Source organism: Oenanthe melanoleuca, chromosome 7 (assembly GCF_029582105.1).
Source record: "Oenanthe melanoleuca isolate GR-GAL-2019-014 chromosome 7, OMel1.0, whole genome shotgun sequence".
NCBI lineage: Eukaryota > Metazoa > Chordata > Aves > Passeriformes > Muscicapidae > Oenanthe > Oenanthe melanoleuca.
Window position 1 is genome coordinate 12,640,977 of NC_079341.1, and position 16,199 is coordinate 12,657,175.

At 38.4% G+C, this 16,199-nt stretch overlaps 1 protein-coding gene across 4 annotated transcripts in view; it reads right to left on the minus strand.

Annotated features, from left to right (window-relative positions):
• PARD3B (par-3 family cell polarity regulator beta) overlaps window positions 1-16,199 on the minus strand; it is a 383,975-nt gene that overhangs the window by 128,208 nt on the left and 239,568 nt on the right. For all 4 annotated transcript variants that reach the window (XM_056496182.1, XM_056496185.1, XM_056496183.1 and 1 more), the window contains 2 exons: window positions 6,800-7,006; window positions 5,594-5,822 (listed from right to left, as the gene is read on the minus strand). In XM_056496182.1, the coding sequence (XP_056352157.1) occupies window positions 5,594-5,822; window positions 6,800-7,006 (436 nt within the window). The remainder of the gene's footprint in view (window positions 1-5,593; window positions 5,823-6,799; window positions 7,007-16,199) is intronic.

The following is a 16,199-nucleotide window of genomic DNA, read 5'->3' on the forward strand; positions in this document are numbered from 1 at the left end:
GTTCTTTAAAGGAAGGTGGAGTTTTATTTACCAGCTTCCCTAAATGAAAAGTGGGAATTTTATTATGCAAAAGGCCTCTAAATAACTCATCTGCCTCATTAACTGATGCTGTCTTTCAATTACACACGATCCATCTCAGATAATTTTGCAACTGAGGACAAAAAAATCTAAAATAACTTCAGCCTAATTAAAACATTATTTAATCTAGTTGTGGTCTTTTTAATCTATCAAGGTCCATATTGATTTCCAGCATCATACACAGGGAAATATATTAAAAAGTTATACACCACCTCTCTCCAACAAGTCATATCTTTATTATTTGCTCCTTCTATATTGCTACCTTTTCTTCTACAACACTCAACTTCTAAGGGAAACAGAGTAAGAAAAAAACCCCTCTCCATAAGTTATCATAGTGCCATACTTAATGGAAGTCAATATCTGTATATTATGCTATCTACTCTGCAATACCATTACAGGCTCAACAGTGCTGGTTGTAAAAAGTATCATTCTGAGCACAAGGCCTATAATAGTAGTAATGAAAAAAGGGTCATTTCTGTCTTCCAACTAGAATGAAAAATTAAAATCACTAAGGCACTTAGCTCAAAGGAAAATTGGCAAATTAAAGGGACAAAAAATAAAATATTCATGGCTCATATTGTGAAATGGAAGGTAAATAATTTAAGATGAACTATTATGTGGGAAATTGCACTCTTTCTGAAGAGCAAAAAGCAAATCTAACTAATACACACATATATATTCCTGCTTCCTGGGCTTGCAGCTATACGTATATGTGCACAAATATGCAAGTCATGGTTGAAGTGCAATACTGCTGGGGGATAGACATTTTCTCACCTGTACTAATTTTTAAAATATTTTCTAGTGAAACAGTCAAGTTGACAAGCACTGCTTTATATGAAGAAGATTGGCTGTTTTTCCTTCCAAAGTCCAGCCTAGAAGTGAGACTGAATGAGAGAGTGCTCTCCACTGCACTCCAGCTCAGCACAGCTCTTTACTCTGAGTCACCAATTACATACTTGCTCTTAGATTTTTATGCCACACAAAAAATTATGACTTCAGCCTCCTGGTCTCTGCCTGGGGGAGCGATCTATTAAAATGCCATTGGTGTGGCTGCAGTCCATTAGCTATCTTACCTTCATATCCATAAAACTGAAAGGGCTGCCCAGAATTTTTACAATCACTATCTGGCAAAGGTAGAGAGAGCCATAGACTTATGTTTATTATACTCCAGCACTGTAACAACTGCTATGGGATTAGGGTAGAGAGCTGCACTGCACGGCAGAGGTCACATTTCCCTGGTGATTTAAAGGTTCAGCCTTCTGCCAACTTAATTTAGAAACACAGAGCCTATCTGTGCTAGAAAAGAATATTTTGATAGTTTTTCAAAGTTTGGCAATTCAATAGCTACAGACCACAAATTTAAAATCTGGAGTTCATCACCTAGCAAACTGAGGAATAACTTAAAAATTTATTTTATTAATCTCCTGGTTAGATCAGCTTTGTATCCTTGGTCCTAAGTAGCAATACATTTTGCATTAATGTTCAGCATCAGAGATTTCTAACACCTTGCACCCATGGGTTAATTAACCCTTCCAAAGAGCCCACAGAGCCCTCCTCACAAAGCTTTTGACACTTCTGAACAATGACACTACACACTACCTTTTTTCAAAGGCATGAATCTGCTGTTTCACTACAGTGTTTCTCCTGAAAATACTGAGCACCTTCAAAAAGAAGTACAGGGAAGCTCATTTGATGTCCAGCAGTCTTCTAAGACTCACAGTGCTGGGAAAGAATCAGCTCAATGTGAGAAAAGGGACGAGCCAAGAATCAAATGTGGCATTGTGCAGTCTTGCTGCTCTTATGGATCTGCACAGAATTCAGTATTATTTCTGTTCTGAGAAAGATTCAGTGTAGATGCTAGACACCAGCCTTTCCCTGAGACTGAAGAATACATTTACTCACAGCTCCAGTAATGCAAGTATTTAAGGTACTTGTTTTCTTGATACACACTCTCAATTTACTGTTCTGTCTGTTGGTTATTCCTGAACAATGACAGCATGATGTGCCAGAAAACATCAAAAAGTAAAATATAATGTTCCTTAGGCAATGTTACACAAAACCAGTTAAGACTCAACTTCTGCTGTTCTTTGGATATACACTTTCAGAACTAAGGCAGGCAATACATGCATCAGAACCAACCAAGGTTCAAACACTGTGCAGTCAGCACCACAGTGAAATAGTACTTTGGATTATAGAGACTTTAACCAGTGTCATCTGCATTTCAAACCTCCAGTACATTAACCTGCTTTGCCCAAACGCCACAGTCATTAATATGCTGCAGCCAAGAGTTTCAGTTAATACTGAGTAAAAAACCAGGTCTTTTAAAAAAAACAATGATTACAAAAATAAAAGCATGATTTCTTGATGGTCTCCCTGAATCACAGTCACCTAAATAAAGCTTCAATCAAGGAAAAGCTTAGCAGGAAAGCAATCATTCTTCTTTTTGTATGTGTAAAAAAAGACCAGGAACTACAAGTAAATAGCAGCTGAGCAACAGATGAGGCACTAAGTGAAATCTGTTAGCAACTGCTAACAGCTTTGCTATTTTCTGTTGTTAAATTAAAAAAAAAAAAGGCAAAAAACCAATGCAATAGCAATTCCAATATGTTCAAAAATCTCAGATGCAAAAGACTAAAGCTCAACAATTCTTCTACTACAGCTGAATACTTGGATTTGGTTTTAATATCTTGAAATGCTTTGTTATTGACTATAAGGCAGAAGCCAGCCAATTCACATGGCCATTATCAAGGTGAAACTTCCTACAGCTGTATGTGTGACCCAGCAAGCATAGCACAAAAATCCCACTGTAGACAAGTAGGACATTTCAAGCAGCTGTTTTAGCCTCAAATTCTACTTTCTTTTTTCCTTTACACCTGACCCCATGTCATTCACCAGAAAATGCATGTGTCTTAATTAGCACTGAGCTTTCTGGCAAGATTTCTCTTTATCATTGTCCTTCTGGTCCTGGAGTTTTCACCACAGATGCTCAATTCCTACTTTTCTCAAGCCAATTTTGACATGGGTTCAGCAAGTCTGTTTTTCTGTTTGGATGCATCCCACAGCACAGCAGAACCATTCAGGCACAGCTGAAATAGCTCTGAACAAAGCTGCCCATGAACCACAAACAGTATGAGCACACCAGAGCGGGGGTTCCAGCTCCCGGTAGGATTTGTCACATGGCTGCAGTCACCAGACTAGTTGAAAAAATTCATGACATTACCTGGTTCCAGGAATGTATTTCCTCTTCTCACCCCTGCCACTTGCTTTCATAACTTTTTTCCCTCAGCTTTATCTGTCCTGTCAGTCTAACAAGGGCTCTGTTCCTCCTTTTGGTGGTCTCACACATGGGGAATCACAGGATAACCACTACTGCACCCACAAAACGCACATTTCCATCCCCACCAACCTTTCTGCTCCACTACTGTGCTTACATTTCTAATGCCCCTCATGTGGCAGGTTCCCTTTCCGATTTAAATTCATCATGTCAAAACCTGGGCTCATCTCAGTTTCTAAATACTTCTCTCTACTTCTTTCTCTTAAGATACCAAGAATTAGTAGTCACCTTGCCTGCTGCAGAAGCTCACAACTTTTGTCATCTTAAACTTCTCTCTTTCCTTTCACAGATGTTCTACCAATAAAACATGCCAGTTTCATTCCCACAACGTCACCAAAAAATCTGGATGTTTCTTTCCATCCGTGTTGCTAGAATACTTATCACTCAAACCTCCTCCCCCATCCCTCCTGACTCTCCTCACCCTTCACATCAGTACAAGATTCTAGTTTGAAAAAAATACCTCTTGAATCTAATATCTAGTTGGTATTTGGGCTGCTCTAAATTCTACTATTCTTTCCATATTATTTCTTTTAAAAATGTTCAGATCAATTGGTTTTGTTTTTCATGTCACATGTACCAGTTTCTGTCTGAAAAAATACCAGCCTGGATTTGTTCATCTTGCCCAGGACATATGGTCCCCAATTCTTTTGCAAACTCACACCAGTTGCTCTTGTTCAAGCTCTGCTTTACAGCTCTGTACCCTTATTTTACTTCTGTCCTGGCAAGGATTCCCTAATACTCTCATCTTTTCAGGAAGGAATTTCTTTTCAAGTTTTATAACTTCTGGAAAAAAATACCAAAAAGGACACAGAACCTCTAAAAACCTCCCAGCTGAACTGTTAGTTCTTACATACTTCTCCTTCTCTGTTTCTTATAACATGTTGCTTCCATCTTTGTTGTTTTGTAGATATTTTCAGTGGTGGGGGATAGAAATTCCCATTCTATGCTGCCAAACAGATAAATATTAACAAGACTGTCAACTGGGAAGACTATTAATCTAAACCAAAGACAAGCTATGGAAAGATCAGATGTATAAACCTTGTGTACTACCATTATGTGGAATATATTCTGAAAGAGGAAAACACTGCAAATAGGACAATTGCTGGTGCACGGAAGAAAGTCAGCTAAAACCTTCCATGTTAATATCACACAAGTAACTTTACTCTAGAGAAAATAGTGACAGAAAGTTGTTAGGCAAGTTCATACATTATATGTCCTAATGAAGACCATGACCGGTGGATGATCTTGCAGCTGAATTTCTTGTATTACTAGTTAAACGTATCCTTGCCTAAGCAATGATTGTGATTTCTGTATATATGTGTCTTGTCTACAGTATAGCATGACAAGAAACACCAAGAGCCTCCTAAAGCCAATGTTAAGTGTTCAGTGCCCTAAGTAACCACATGGTCCTTCACTTTAATCTCCTCCATGTGACCAAAAATTTCATCACATTCCCTATATCGAACACAAAGAGCTGCTTAAACTGAAACACTTAAATCCTCTACAGAGTCAACAGGTACCAAAGGGAAGGTGTTAGCAACCAGTGCCTACAGCACCAAAGGTTAGAGAAGAGCAAGGAAACAGCCTGAAGAACTCTGATGACTCTAGAGTATACATAGCCACAGAACAAACAGCCACAGCAGAAATCCAATCACTTGCAAGCTGGGCAGGGAGGGCAGTGAACTTTTGCTCACTGTAGGCAATGGTTGAAGCGATGAAGCAAAGATTTTATCATAGGCAGTGACTTTCAGCAACTGCAAATGTTAGTAAATCTTTTGCAGTAACACAAGGAATTCTGCTCTCCCCGCAGCTTGTGAAGGAAGCAGATAAGCATGGAAAGAGAAGGCAAAGGTCTGAGTGTGGGAGCAGGATTTGTGTTACTCAGAAATACTCCCCACAAATCCTTCCCCACTGATACATGCTTGCTTTAAGCCTAAAACCTTAAATCTTTTCTGACATATGGGAATGCATTTCAAAGGCACAAAAAGACATTTTGTCTGCCAAATGTCTTCTGCCGCAGTTACAAGTTTGGTGTAAAAGTATAAACTGCTTTCTTTTTCAATAACATAAACATTATTTGAGTCCAAGTGAAATAATTTTTCCACTACTTTGTGAGAGCATCGGTTGTTTCCTATCTTATAACGAGAATGGGTGGCTGTTTAGCTTCGTAAAATGCCATACCTCAACATGACACCAAAGCCTTTCTTCTTTTTCTTTTCTGGATCTTCATTTTCTTCCTTCTTTTTCTTCTCTTTGATTTTAGATTTGCCCTTTTTCTTTTCTTTCTCCCTACTTTTTTTGTCTTTTTTCTGTTTGATTTCTGCATCTTCTATTTCAGGGCTCCCTGGAGGGGCAGATTCCACATTTTGAGCTTCTTGACCACAGTGAGAGCTCTTATCAGAGCCACCATCTGCACAGAATGAAAAAGAAGCAGAGAGGATGGCTATGGGCCACTGAAATGCAAACATGTGAAATGCAGCAAGAGTGTCTACAAAGAGCTCAAATGACTCACAACACTTACTCATTTAATTGAATAATTTAAAACCAGACTAAACAGATCTAGTAGATTCAAATGGATTTGTATTGTAAATTAAATGCACAATTATTTTAATGATTTTTTTTTCCCCAGTTATTGTTCTTGATATAAAAATCCTGATACAGTAAAGAACTGCTCTATTTGAAATCTAGCTTGTTAACCTCCACCAGCTAAAGAAAACCATGTGCTGGGTTTCAAACAGAGAGCTTACTTCAACAGAGATTCTGGTGACGGGTATAACCAACCTATGTAACAAAATGACTTAATTCACTCCCTGGAATCTTTCTATTTTAGTGGCTGAACAAGAAATGCATAAAATGTTCTGTCTGGCTGGAAAAGAACCGTGTTCTTTCTGCTGGGGGGCTCAGGATCCAAGCACAGTTTTATGCTCCAAACTAAAGGAGATGTATTTCCAGACTGGGGTCTATAAAACCCATAGTGAGAGAACGAGCAGCAGGGTGCTATCAATACACTCTGCCTTATCTACAACATGAAACAAATTTCCTGGCTGGAAAAGGGGGAATTGTAAAACAAGAGAGATAATTTTTAATGTAATCTGAAGAATGCAGCTGCTTCTTAAACTTGAAAAACATAATTATTTAAGGATTGAGTTCCAAATCCTCCAACCCACCCCTGCCCCAAAGGAGATCAGTGAAAGACTTTACACTAAACCCAGTCAAGGTTGGATGGGGTACTGCAAAGACAGCTCTATTCAGTGGGAGATGAGAACAGCTTTTAAAATGTGATCAGCTTCAATTGGATTAAATCACTTGTTCATGGTGCTCTATCGAGCTGGCCCTCAGCAGTGCTGAGTGAAGGTGGCTCCTCAGTCAGTGCCATCAGCAGCTTACCCTCTTCTCCATCCTCAGGGCCATCGTAAGACTTGTCAATGGCAGCTCGGAAGCTCTCATTGCATCCCCGACCCCGCACCACGTGGGGCCTGGGTCTGTGAAAAGGGAGTTCATTCTTCCTTACTTCAGCCACAGCAGTCTGAAGACTCTCAAGAGAACTGGACTTCTTTAATCCCAGAGTAGGACCAAAATCTTTGCCAGAAGAGTCTGGAAAACAAATGGTTAAGTTTTAATACCAAAAACCTCACAGAGAAATTAAACTAGTCAGATACATCTAATTGTGTACTTTATTACTTGGGGCCTTTGAAATAGTATGCAATCAATGTAATTTGTTCTAAAAATACCATCAAGTTAAACCTAGTTCAGCAGATATCCCCATCCAGAGTTGGAGGGAATGGCACATAATTCACAGACCTGACAAAGTGATGGGCGATAGCTGGCTCGCTCTGTGCCACTGCAAAGCCCGTGCCAGCGATGAGAATGGGGCTGCTTCCTCCACCTTTGCCAGTGATGTCCAGCTGGACATTGGTAACAGTCCCAAGGACATCATTGTCTTTAGACTCACAAAAACAAACACTGCTACACAACACGTGTTTTGCTTTTTAGAATGAGACAGGATGAATGGTTGATATTTTCAAACATGTTTCTCCTGAGAGAAGATAGATTATTAGTGCTCTCTGTTTTAAGTTTTACCCAACCTTTTTCTTCAAGCTGAAACTGGTGCTATGATACCAACAAGCACAGCAGCTTTTTCAAGAAACAAGTAAAGCACAGGTTAACATAAATGATGTTGCTGTTGCTGCCTCATTCCCTGATTACAAGCTTAAGAAAGCACGTCACAGAAAAACAGAGGAAATACTGAGTGTTCCAAACCTTCTCTCTTTAAATGCCTGACTATATGACCTTAGAAAGGCTTTATTTCGTGGCAGCATTTGTGTTAATTAGTATTAATAAAATGATAGTGGAATAGGTAAAGAACAAAATCCAATGAATAGATGCACTCCAATCAATGAAGAAATTCACAGCTTAATTTAAAAGCCTTTGTAGCATCTACTTAGTTTTTATATGGCAGAACAGTAAATGTGTCATAGAAACACTGAGTAAGAGACTTTGCCTTGCAATATGCTTTCTGTCTTGGAGAACTCAAGTGCTTTTGCTTTCAACTTTTAAGTTGTACTAACAAAAGCAACAGGAGAACATAACAGAAGCCCCTCACCTACATGTCCATACTGTCATGTCTGAAGGGATTTGAGGGTCACAGAAAAGACAGATTTGTTAGTAGGATTTGCTGTGATTTTAGCAATCCTAGAGTGCAAGTAATTCTGAACAGCATGTTCGGTGAATTCTTAAAAGTAAAAAAGCTGAGAATTGGCACCAAATAGAGACTTGTCAGTAGTGCCTACATAAAGCAATTTACACTTCCTTTACCTGCAGATTGATATGTAGCTGAAAACAAGTGGGGGATTGGGGGTGTCTGTGGAGACAAACAGGTTTAAGGGAAGCCTGGCTGCTCCATCACACAGTACAACCTTCTTCTGTTCACTAATTGCCATTCTGGAGACTACCATTACTGGCAAATTAGCAAGTGCTAAAGCGGAGTTAGAGGAATGATCAGCGTAGGACACAAAGGTGCTAAAAATCACTGAAAACTTGTGCATCAGTAGGAGGCACTGTGGTGCCTATCACAGGCTGAGAAGGAGAAAAACCAAGGGAAAAGTAATGGTGTGAAAAAAAGGCCAAGTGAAAGGCACCGATGAGCAGAGAGGAAGCTCTCTCGAGTTTCAGTCACCAGCCAGCCTTGGTGGGCTGTTTGGCAGACACAGGGCACAGCAGCCCTGGGCTGCAAACCGAGGGGCTGGGGGCAAAGGCTGCCAGGCACTGGGGTCCAGCACACTGCAGGAGGGATGCTCCGGGAGGAGCATCCACCGGGAAGGGCTTCCAGGTGACTGCAGGGTCTGCAAGGAAGGGCTGGGCACGTCCCTGCCTGCAGTGCTCCAGCAGCCAGTGTGGAATCCAGACTGCTGCTACAGCTGCCTGGCTGGCCAGGAACGTACAGAAGTGCTCACACCCACAACCCAGTGCAAGCTGTACTACACTCAGTTGCTCTTAAGCTCCCTTACCTGAAAAAAGGTCTCCAGTTAAATGCTGGTTACAGCCTGTTTTATGTAAAACTGAGCCAGTTCCTCAGACTGGAAGATTGCAATGCATGAAGGGCATTCCTAAGAAAATCCAACCAACACCTGAAGTTTGGAGTGATGCACTCATGTGACATGTAACAGACAGCAAGGTGTGCACTCAGCCTCCCCACCCAGTGTGACTCAGTCCTTAGACACCCAGGCACACTGAGGTATCCTCATTTATTCAAAAACTTACTGAGAACCCTTACTCACAGATTGGCACTGAGCATTTACTTGACCCATTCTAAGACTGTAATAATTTATTATGAAATTTCACTAACAGTGAGAACTTTGTATTTTTTCACAACTCAGCTTTTATTCCTTTTCCCCCCACTCCCTTTCATTATAGAGCTGCAGTAATCACATATTAGAGCACAGCTAAAGATACAGGAACTAAAGAGCTTCCCTAAGCAGGGAGACCTGTCCCTTTGCTTTCTGAGCCAGCATCTATCACTGGATGCTTTCCAGAAAAATTCACAAAACTCCATAATGGACAAGGACTGCATTCCAAATTGGGAAATTTCCTTCCCCTGCCCATGCCAGTACCTTTTTCATTTCTGCAGACCTTTAGAACTGCTGTAAGCCTGAAAATGAGATTATTTATCTCATGGGTTAAAAAACTCCCAAATGAACAAATAAACAACAAAAACTTTCTCTTATCTTTTACAAGTTATTAACAAGCATATCTGGGGATACATGGTGTGTGTTTATATCTAGCCTTACCTGGATTTTTAATACAAAAACATAGTTTGGCAATAAGAAATTCAATTGCTCACTGTGTTAAAATGTTTCTTTTTATGGATTTTAAATTCTTGAGCTCTCCTTTTACTGCTTCTTGTAGTACAATGATAAAAAGCCAAGTGAAGCATTCACTTTATTGTTTTTATAAATGGTGAATTACTTTATACTCTCCTGAATTTATAAGAGAGAACAACAGCTGACATCACTACCTGCCTAGAATGGCTGAAATCAAATTGCTGGTTCTTAGATGTTATCTGTAACTAATAATCCTTTAACTGAAAGATGGTGTTACACATACTTTAATTTTCTGCTCAATGCCAACATGGCTAACATAGATTTTTTAATTCTTAATGTACTGGCAAAAGTAAACCTTCTTTCTGTTCTTTTATTACTATTATCATCAGTCAGGTCTTTCCAAGATTATCTTTTTCCCACATCTGCACATTTTTTTCTTTTTTTATAGCCCAGCTGAAGGAAATATGCCAGAATCAAGATTGCCAGTCATGAAAATCAAAGGGAAACAAATGACACAGCATTGTGGGCAATGCAAGCCACCCCAAAGGCACGTACAGAAATAATCAAAATGAAGAGAAGCCATGAATCACTGTCACTCTGTATGAAATACAGCTCCCAAGACACCCTAAAGAACAAACATTTTATATATTTATCATTAACTTTATTTTCTAGATAATGTTTCTTCTTGAAAACCAAAACTACAGAAATATGCCTAAAGGAGAATATTTAGAGAAACATATTTATGTGAGCTAGACTGACTATTTACATTTTGAGGTAAAAAAAAAAAAAAACTATAAAGGAAAATTAAGGGAAAGCATCACTAAGACTGAGAAAATACAATGAACACAAAGTTGTAAAAAATTATAAATAGTTTGATTCTGTTTTTACCAGTGCCCTAAACACAGCGTTCTGGTTCCTATTGCATTGCACATAGTGGAGGTTCATGTGGTACTAGGGAAGAGAAAATAGTTATGAAAACATTGAGTGTTCTACCCTGTAGATACTGGGATGCTGGAGAGAACATGGGACTGCTTTCAGCAGGCAAACAAGTGCTTGAGCATGAAGCACCAATGGTGGCTGCTTTAGTGGCAGGACTCAGAGTGAGGTTTGAAGGACACAGGAACAGCTCAGTTTTGAGCTGTTTTGCTCTGCTTTGGACACACACCTTGAGTTCCATCCATGATGTTCAGCTTGGGCTCACTGAAATCAGGCCTACCCTGACCTAATGCACCACCTCCTCACTCTACAAGACTGCACCATCATATGCTGACTTAAATTACTTCATGTTCCATTCTTTCTTAACCATTTGTTTAATGTAGTTTCATTTATTTCAGGTAGGATTCACAGTATGCACAACTACAAAGGATTTTTTCCTTTCACTTATATTTCATATTCAGATACTCCTTCAATCATCCATCAATTCAATGCAGAGAATGATTTAGGAAGGAGGAATCTAAAAGTCATTACATCTTTTAGCTTGTGATTCTCAAATGAAGAGCTTTAATATAACATTTCTGCAGAAAAGTCTTAGATCACACAGTAGCTTTTCCTTCAACACTAATTTATACAGGTGACATAGAAAAGATTAAGGGCTTGATGAAAAGCAAGAGAAGAATCACTATCTTGCACTTACATATTAAAGACAAGATATAAAGTTTTGCTCATTTAATACCTCAATCTAAGCATTCTAAATAATAAGCAAAAATACTGAACACAGAACAACCCTACAACTGACAGAAAAACAAAATCTAATAAAGAGAAATCAAAGCATAGGAAAATTTAACATATTCTCTGATTGTAAGAGACAGCTACATCTTCAGATTTACAGATATTTCAATCTATTTTACTACATATAATGATTGCAATTTAGCCTGCATTTGCACAAATTGCAATTTCAGCTATGAATAATGACAGATCACAATATGGGGCCCAGAGCACACACTGAACCTTAGCCAGCTGAAAAGGAAATTCCTGGAATAAGGTAGCCATTAGAGAAGAAGTGAAAATGCACTATTGTCATCTTAAAAACATATGCTGGTGTTGCTGTTTTCTACAGTCTTATCACTAACAAACAGCAATGCTGCAATGAAACATGCTACTATTTAAAAAAGAATATGTACAGCATTAAACATCTCAAAAATGCTAACAAGTTTCCCAGTGCAGCAATACTAAAGCTAAGTATTAGAAGCAGAGGTTCAACCAAAAGCCTCAGTGAAGGGGCACGTGCACTTCCCAGGTTAGTGCTGAATGTCAGACAAAATGCAGCCAAGCCTGTCTTTGCATAGAAACCCTGTGATCTTATCTGCTGAAATAATTATTTTTCTTCATCTAGTTACAGAAGTCTACCCTACATAACCCTACCCCATAACAGTACAGCTCTGCATCCAGTGCAGTTTTCCCAGACATCTGAATTCCCCTTTCTCCAACAGATTTGTGCCCTCCCTCTAGTTGGTGCAAACTGAAGCACTTGCCCTCCAAACAGGTCCCAATATAAATCAAGCCACTTGTCTTGTACAAAGCAGGAACTTTCTCCACAAGGATATTTAAGTATAAACTGACTTCAGATATAGCTGTTACAACCTGCTAGAAGAAAACTGCAATAGGAGAAGTAATGCAGACAGGAAAAAGTCCAGTTTGTAGAAAACAGGATTCCCCAGTGGTTTCAGACACCTTGTAAATTGATCAGCCTGGAACTGAGTAGTAGCAAAAAAATTCCAGTGCCCTGTGATTGCTTCATTTCTACTTCCACACCCGCCCTCTGAAAAGGTCAAACATTTAAATCCAGCTTTAAAAGATTGGGAAATGTGACACTTTCTGAGACTAATTGATATAAATGATGCTTTTCAAACTAAGCCAACATTTTTGTTCCCAGGCCAAAGTTTAACATGAAGTAAAGAGTCCCTGCACTAATATTTAAACAAAGTCACTTCTGATGGTATGAGGCTAACATCTAGAGCATTACCTTTGATCTGAGGGACAGACGGGGAAACTTCTTCAGTACCAGAACAGAAGAAAGCAAGCCAAAACTTACATTAAAATCATGGCTATGATCTATTTTGTTAAGTCTCAAGCCTACTTGGAAAAAAGCTGCTGAATTATTACTCAGTCTTAGTCATCAAATAATATTTTTTAAAATTGCTAATTTAAATCAGCAGTAACAAGTTGGAAGGATGTGAGAAGTTCATATTAAGTTTTGTGTTTACATCACTAATTTAAAGCTTTTTTGAGTTCTGTACATGTGAATACAGAAAGAAATTGGAAACAATCATATTATTTATAATTCAAAGAGTGGTGTGTCATTTTTATGCATCAATTTTTGTACTGGGCACATTTTAATAAATCCTTACATAAGCTGCATGTTAATGATTGCTTTAAGTGTTGTTTGGTGATTAATTTAGGCTAATTAAACAAGGAAGATGACTGTTGTAAAAAAAAAAAAAAAAAGGCCAAGGCAGTAAAGGAAAATACATTTCAATATCAGCAATTTAACTTGAAATTAAAAGAAAAAATCTTCCTCATCTGTGAACATTAAGACTAAAAAAAGAGAGATTTTTAACAAAATAACCAGGAAAAGAATACCTTTTGCTAATCATGGCATTGCTTTTGTACACCTGCCCACACTCTGATCAGTGAATCCTACATGCCTGAGATATTTATGAGCTCTTTTTATTGCTAACCCCACCACCACCGAGCTGCCCAACAGACGCTCTAATTTAAGATGCTCTAAATATTGTTGCCATGGGTGACACAAGAACACAGAGTAAGGCAAAGCTCTGCTAATAAAAAGGCTTTCACAGCATTTCAGTCCTTGCTCATAAGTAAAGTTAAAATATATGGCTTTTAAAATACTGGATCTGAGAGAGGTCAGGTTAAATGGCTGCTAGTAATAAAAGGAATCAATATGCCACAGCATCTGAAGCAGCCAGCAAACTAAATAAACACTTCATCCAAATCCACTTGGCCCTGAATTAAAAGAACATAAAATACTGTATTTATTTTGTTTGCCCTCCACCAGCCTGTAGTTTGCATCAGTGTATCCGCTAGAATTTTACACAGAGCAAGCAACAAGCATATGTTGGCCAAATAGCAATTAAACTGTGTGTCAAGGCTAGGAGCAATTAACTGGGCATTAACCTTATCAGGAAACCACTTCTGGATTAGCCAGCTACAAACAGGCAAACATCTCAGTCTGGGAAGATTCTGCAACGTGTATTTACCAAAGCTTCGGAGGACTCAGACTTTCTGTCTCAGGCCCATACAGAGTAAATGAGCCATCCAGTAATAACCCTTAATTCATAAGCCCTGAACAAAACCAGAATCACCTTTTCCAGTGACTGGTGTGTCCTATTAGCATAGGAATGCAGAGCAATTTGTTCCTAACAGCACTTTAAAATAAAGCAGACCAAACCAAGCAGTGAACTTGCATCTTTCATTTCTCATCTACATTTGCTTTGGTTTATAGATTGACTTCCAGGAGAATTTATGAAAAGCTATTTTCTTCTGTTGATCTATTTGTATTTCAAAGGAAAATGCAAAGGTTACTTTTCAGTTCAAGAAATTAATGCATGTTTTGCTTGAAGTTGCCAGTGTACCTATAAAGAAGGTACACATACACCTGTAATCAATCTATCCCTATTAAAATACAAACATCATTCACAAAGTCATGCATACTTTTGAAATTGCTTTAAGAGTTTAATAATATTAGTCTTGAAACAGTTTTGAAAAGTTCATTTCAAAAACCCAACTCTCAAATGGGAATATGCAGAGTTTTGTCAAACCTACTATTAACTAAGAAAGTTATCTTACACAGCTGAGACTCAAAATCCCTGCAGAATCTGAAAGGATTATGAAGGTTTTCAGGAAAAGTCCTCAGCAAAGGTTCCTTTTGATTTCCTTCTGAGATTTTTAAGATCGTTTGAAAGCTTATAAAGTTGATAACAGTATTTTATTACAGATCCTCAAAGCTGAATCCATAGTTGTAGTGATACTGGGACTTTACCCCCCCCTCAAACTATCCTCTGTACTGAAATGTCTTCACTTGCTCTCATTATGGAGATTAAGACTGTTTTTAGAAAAACAAAAAGCCACAAAGAATACTGTTCCCTCTTGCCACATCAGAATAACTAAAGTGGGAAAAATTCTTCCATCTGGGTAATAATTTTTCTATTCACCAATAACTCAAAATAGACTGAAAGAAAACCTTTCAAGCTTTGCGTGCAAGTACCCTGTGAACCAGATCCTTCACTGCAACTTTTAGGATAGGAAAGCTTGATTTTCACATCTACATTCAATGTTCTTCTAACATTAGCTGGGGATCTGGGTAAACTTGTATTTTCAAGGCTTTCTTCCACAGAACAGACTCCTTAGGAAAAACAAGTCCAATTCATGGACCTAATGGCAAGGGAGTCTTCCTCTAAAGAGCTCCAGCAAATGATTTTGCTAAACTGTCCTGTAGTGTGCACAGACTCACACCCAATAACATCTGGCTGTCTTCTGAGCTTTTAACAGACATGAGTCAAACTGGATTACACTATTATACTCCCAGCCTTGCTTAAAAAAAACCCAACCCCAAAAAATACTACTTTAGCTATTCAGACTAACTTTAAGGCCTAGTCTGTACAATTTACTGCATTACACTTGATAGATGTTCCAGCATCTGTAAGAAGTTTGCAGATCCCTTCCTAGGTATGTCATGATGTGTCATTTTAATGAAAAGGTTGCATTTAAAAAACAAAAACACTGGCAAGGAATAAAAAAAATCTTAAATATATATCTGTGTTTTTTGAAAACTTGTTACAATCTTAGATATTTAACAAATGTGCACCTCGCCTTTAATATCCCCCAGGGAAATGGGAACCTCCCAGATCTCCAAGTTTTGTTTTTCCTGCAGCAATTTTCAGTATTCTCAAGATAGTATGCTATTAATTACCAAGTTATGTATTTAGGATCTTTTCAATATTCAGTTCTGCATTGGTGCAATGTGTTTAAATAGCAAATTAGAAAAACTAATAGAATTGCTGCATGAAGCAACTTAGAATATGATTTAACAGCAAATCAATACACACTTTCCTTACCCATTTTTCTCACCTGTGTACAAATGACATTCCTCTGCTCCCTTTCACTAGCCCAATAAATGGAGAGTAGTACATGCATACACACATAACATGGCACCAGACTGCAGAAATGGGGTGTCAAAACAGAAGAAAGGGTCCCTCCAATTCTTCTTGGCAATGTCCCTTATCAACCAAGGCAGACATTTCTGGAGAAATTAATCAACTTCCTACTCTAAATTATCATCAAAAATTCAAAATGTCTTCAGGATGGTAAGCAGCAGCCACAGTGATACTGCAACCAGGAATAAGCACAGCCAAATGACACTTTAATACAGACAAACCCAAGATAGCATATCTTAGAAAGATAAAGGTTTCCTCTAAGCTGGGACTCCATATTACCAGAACACACATCAT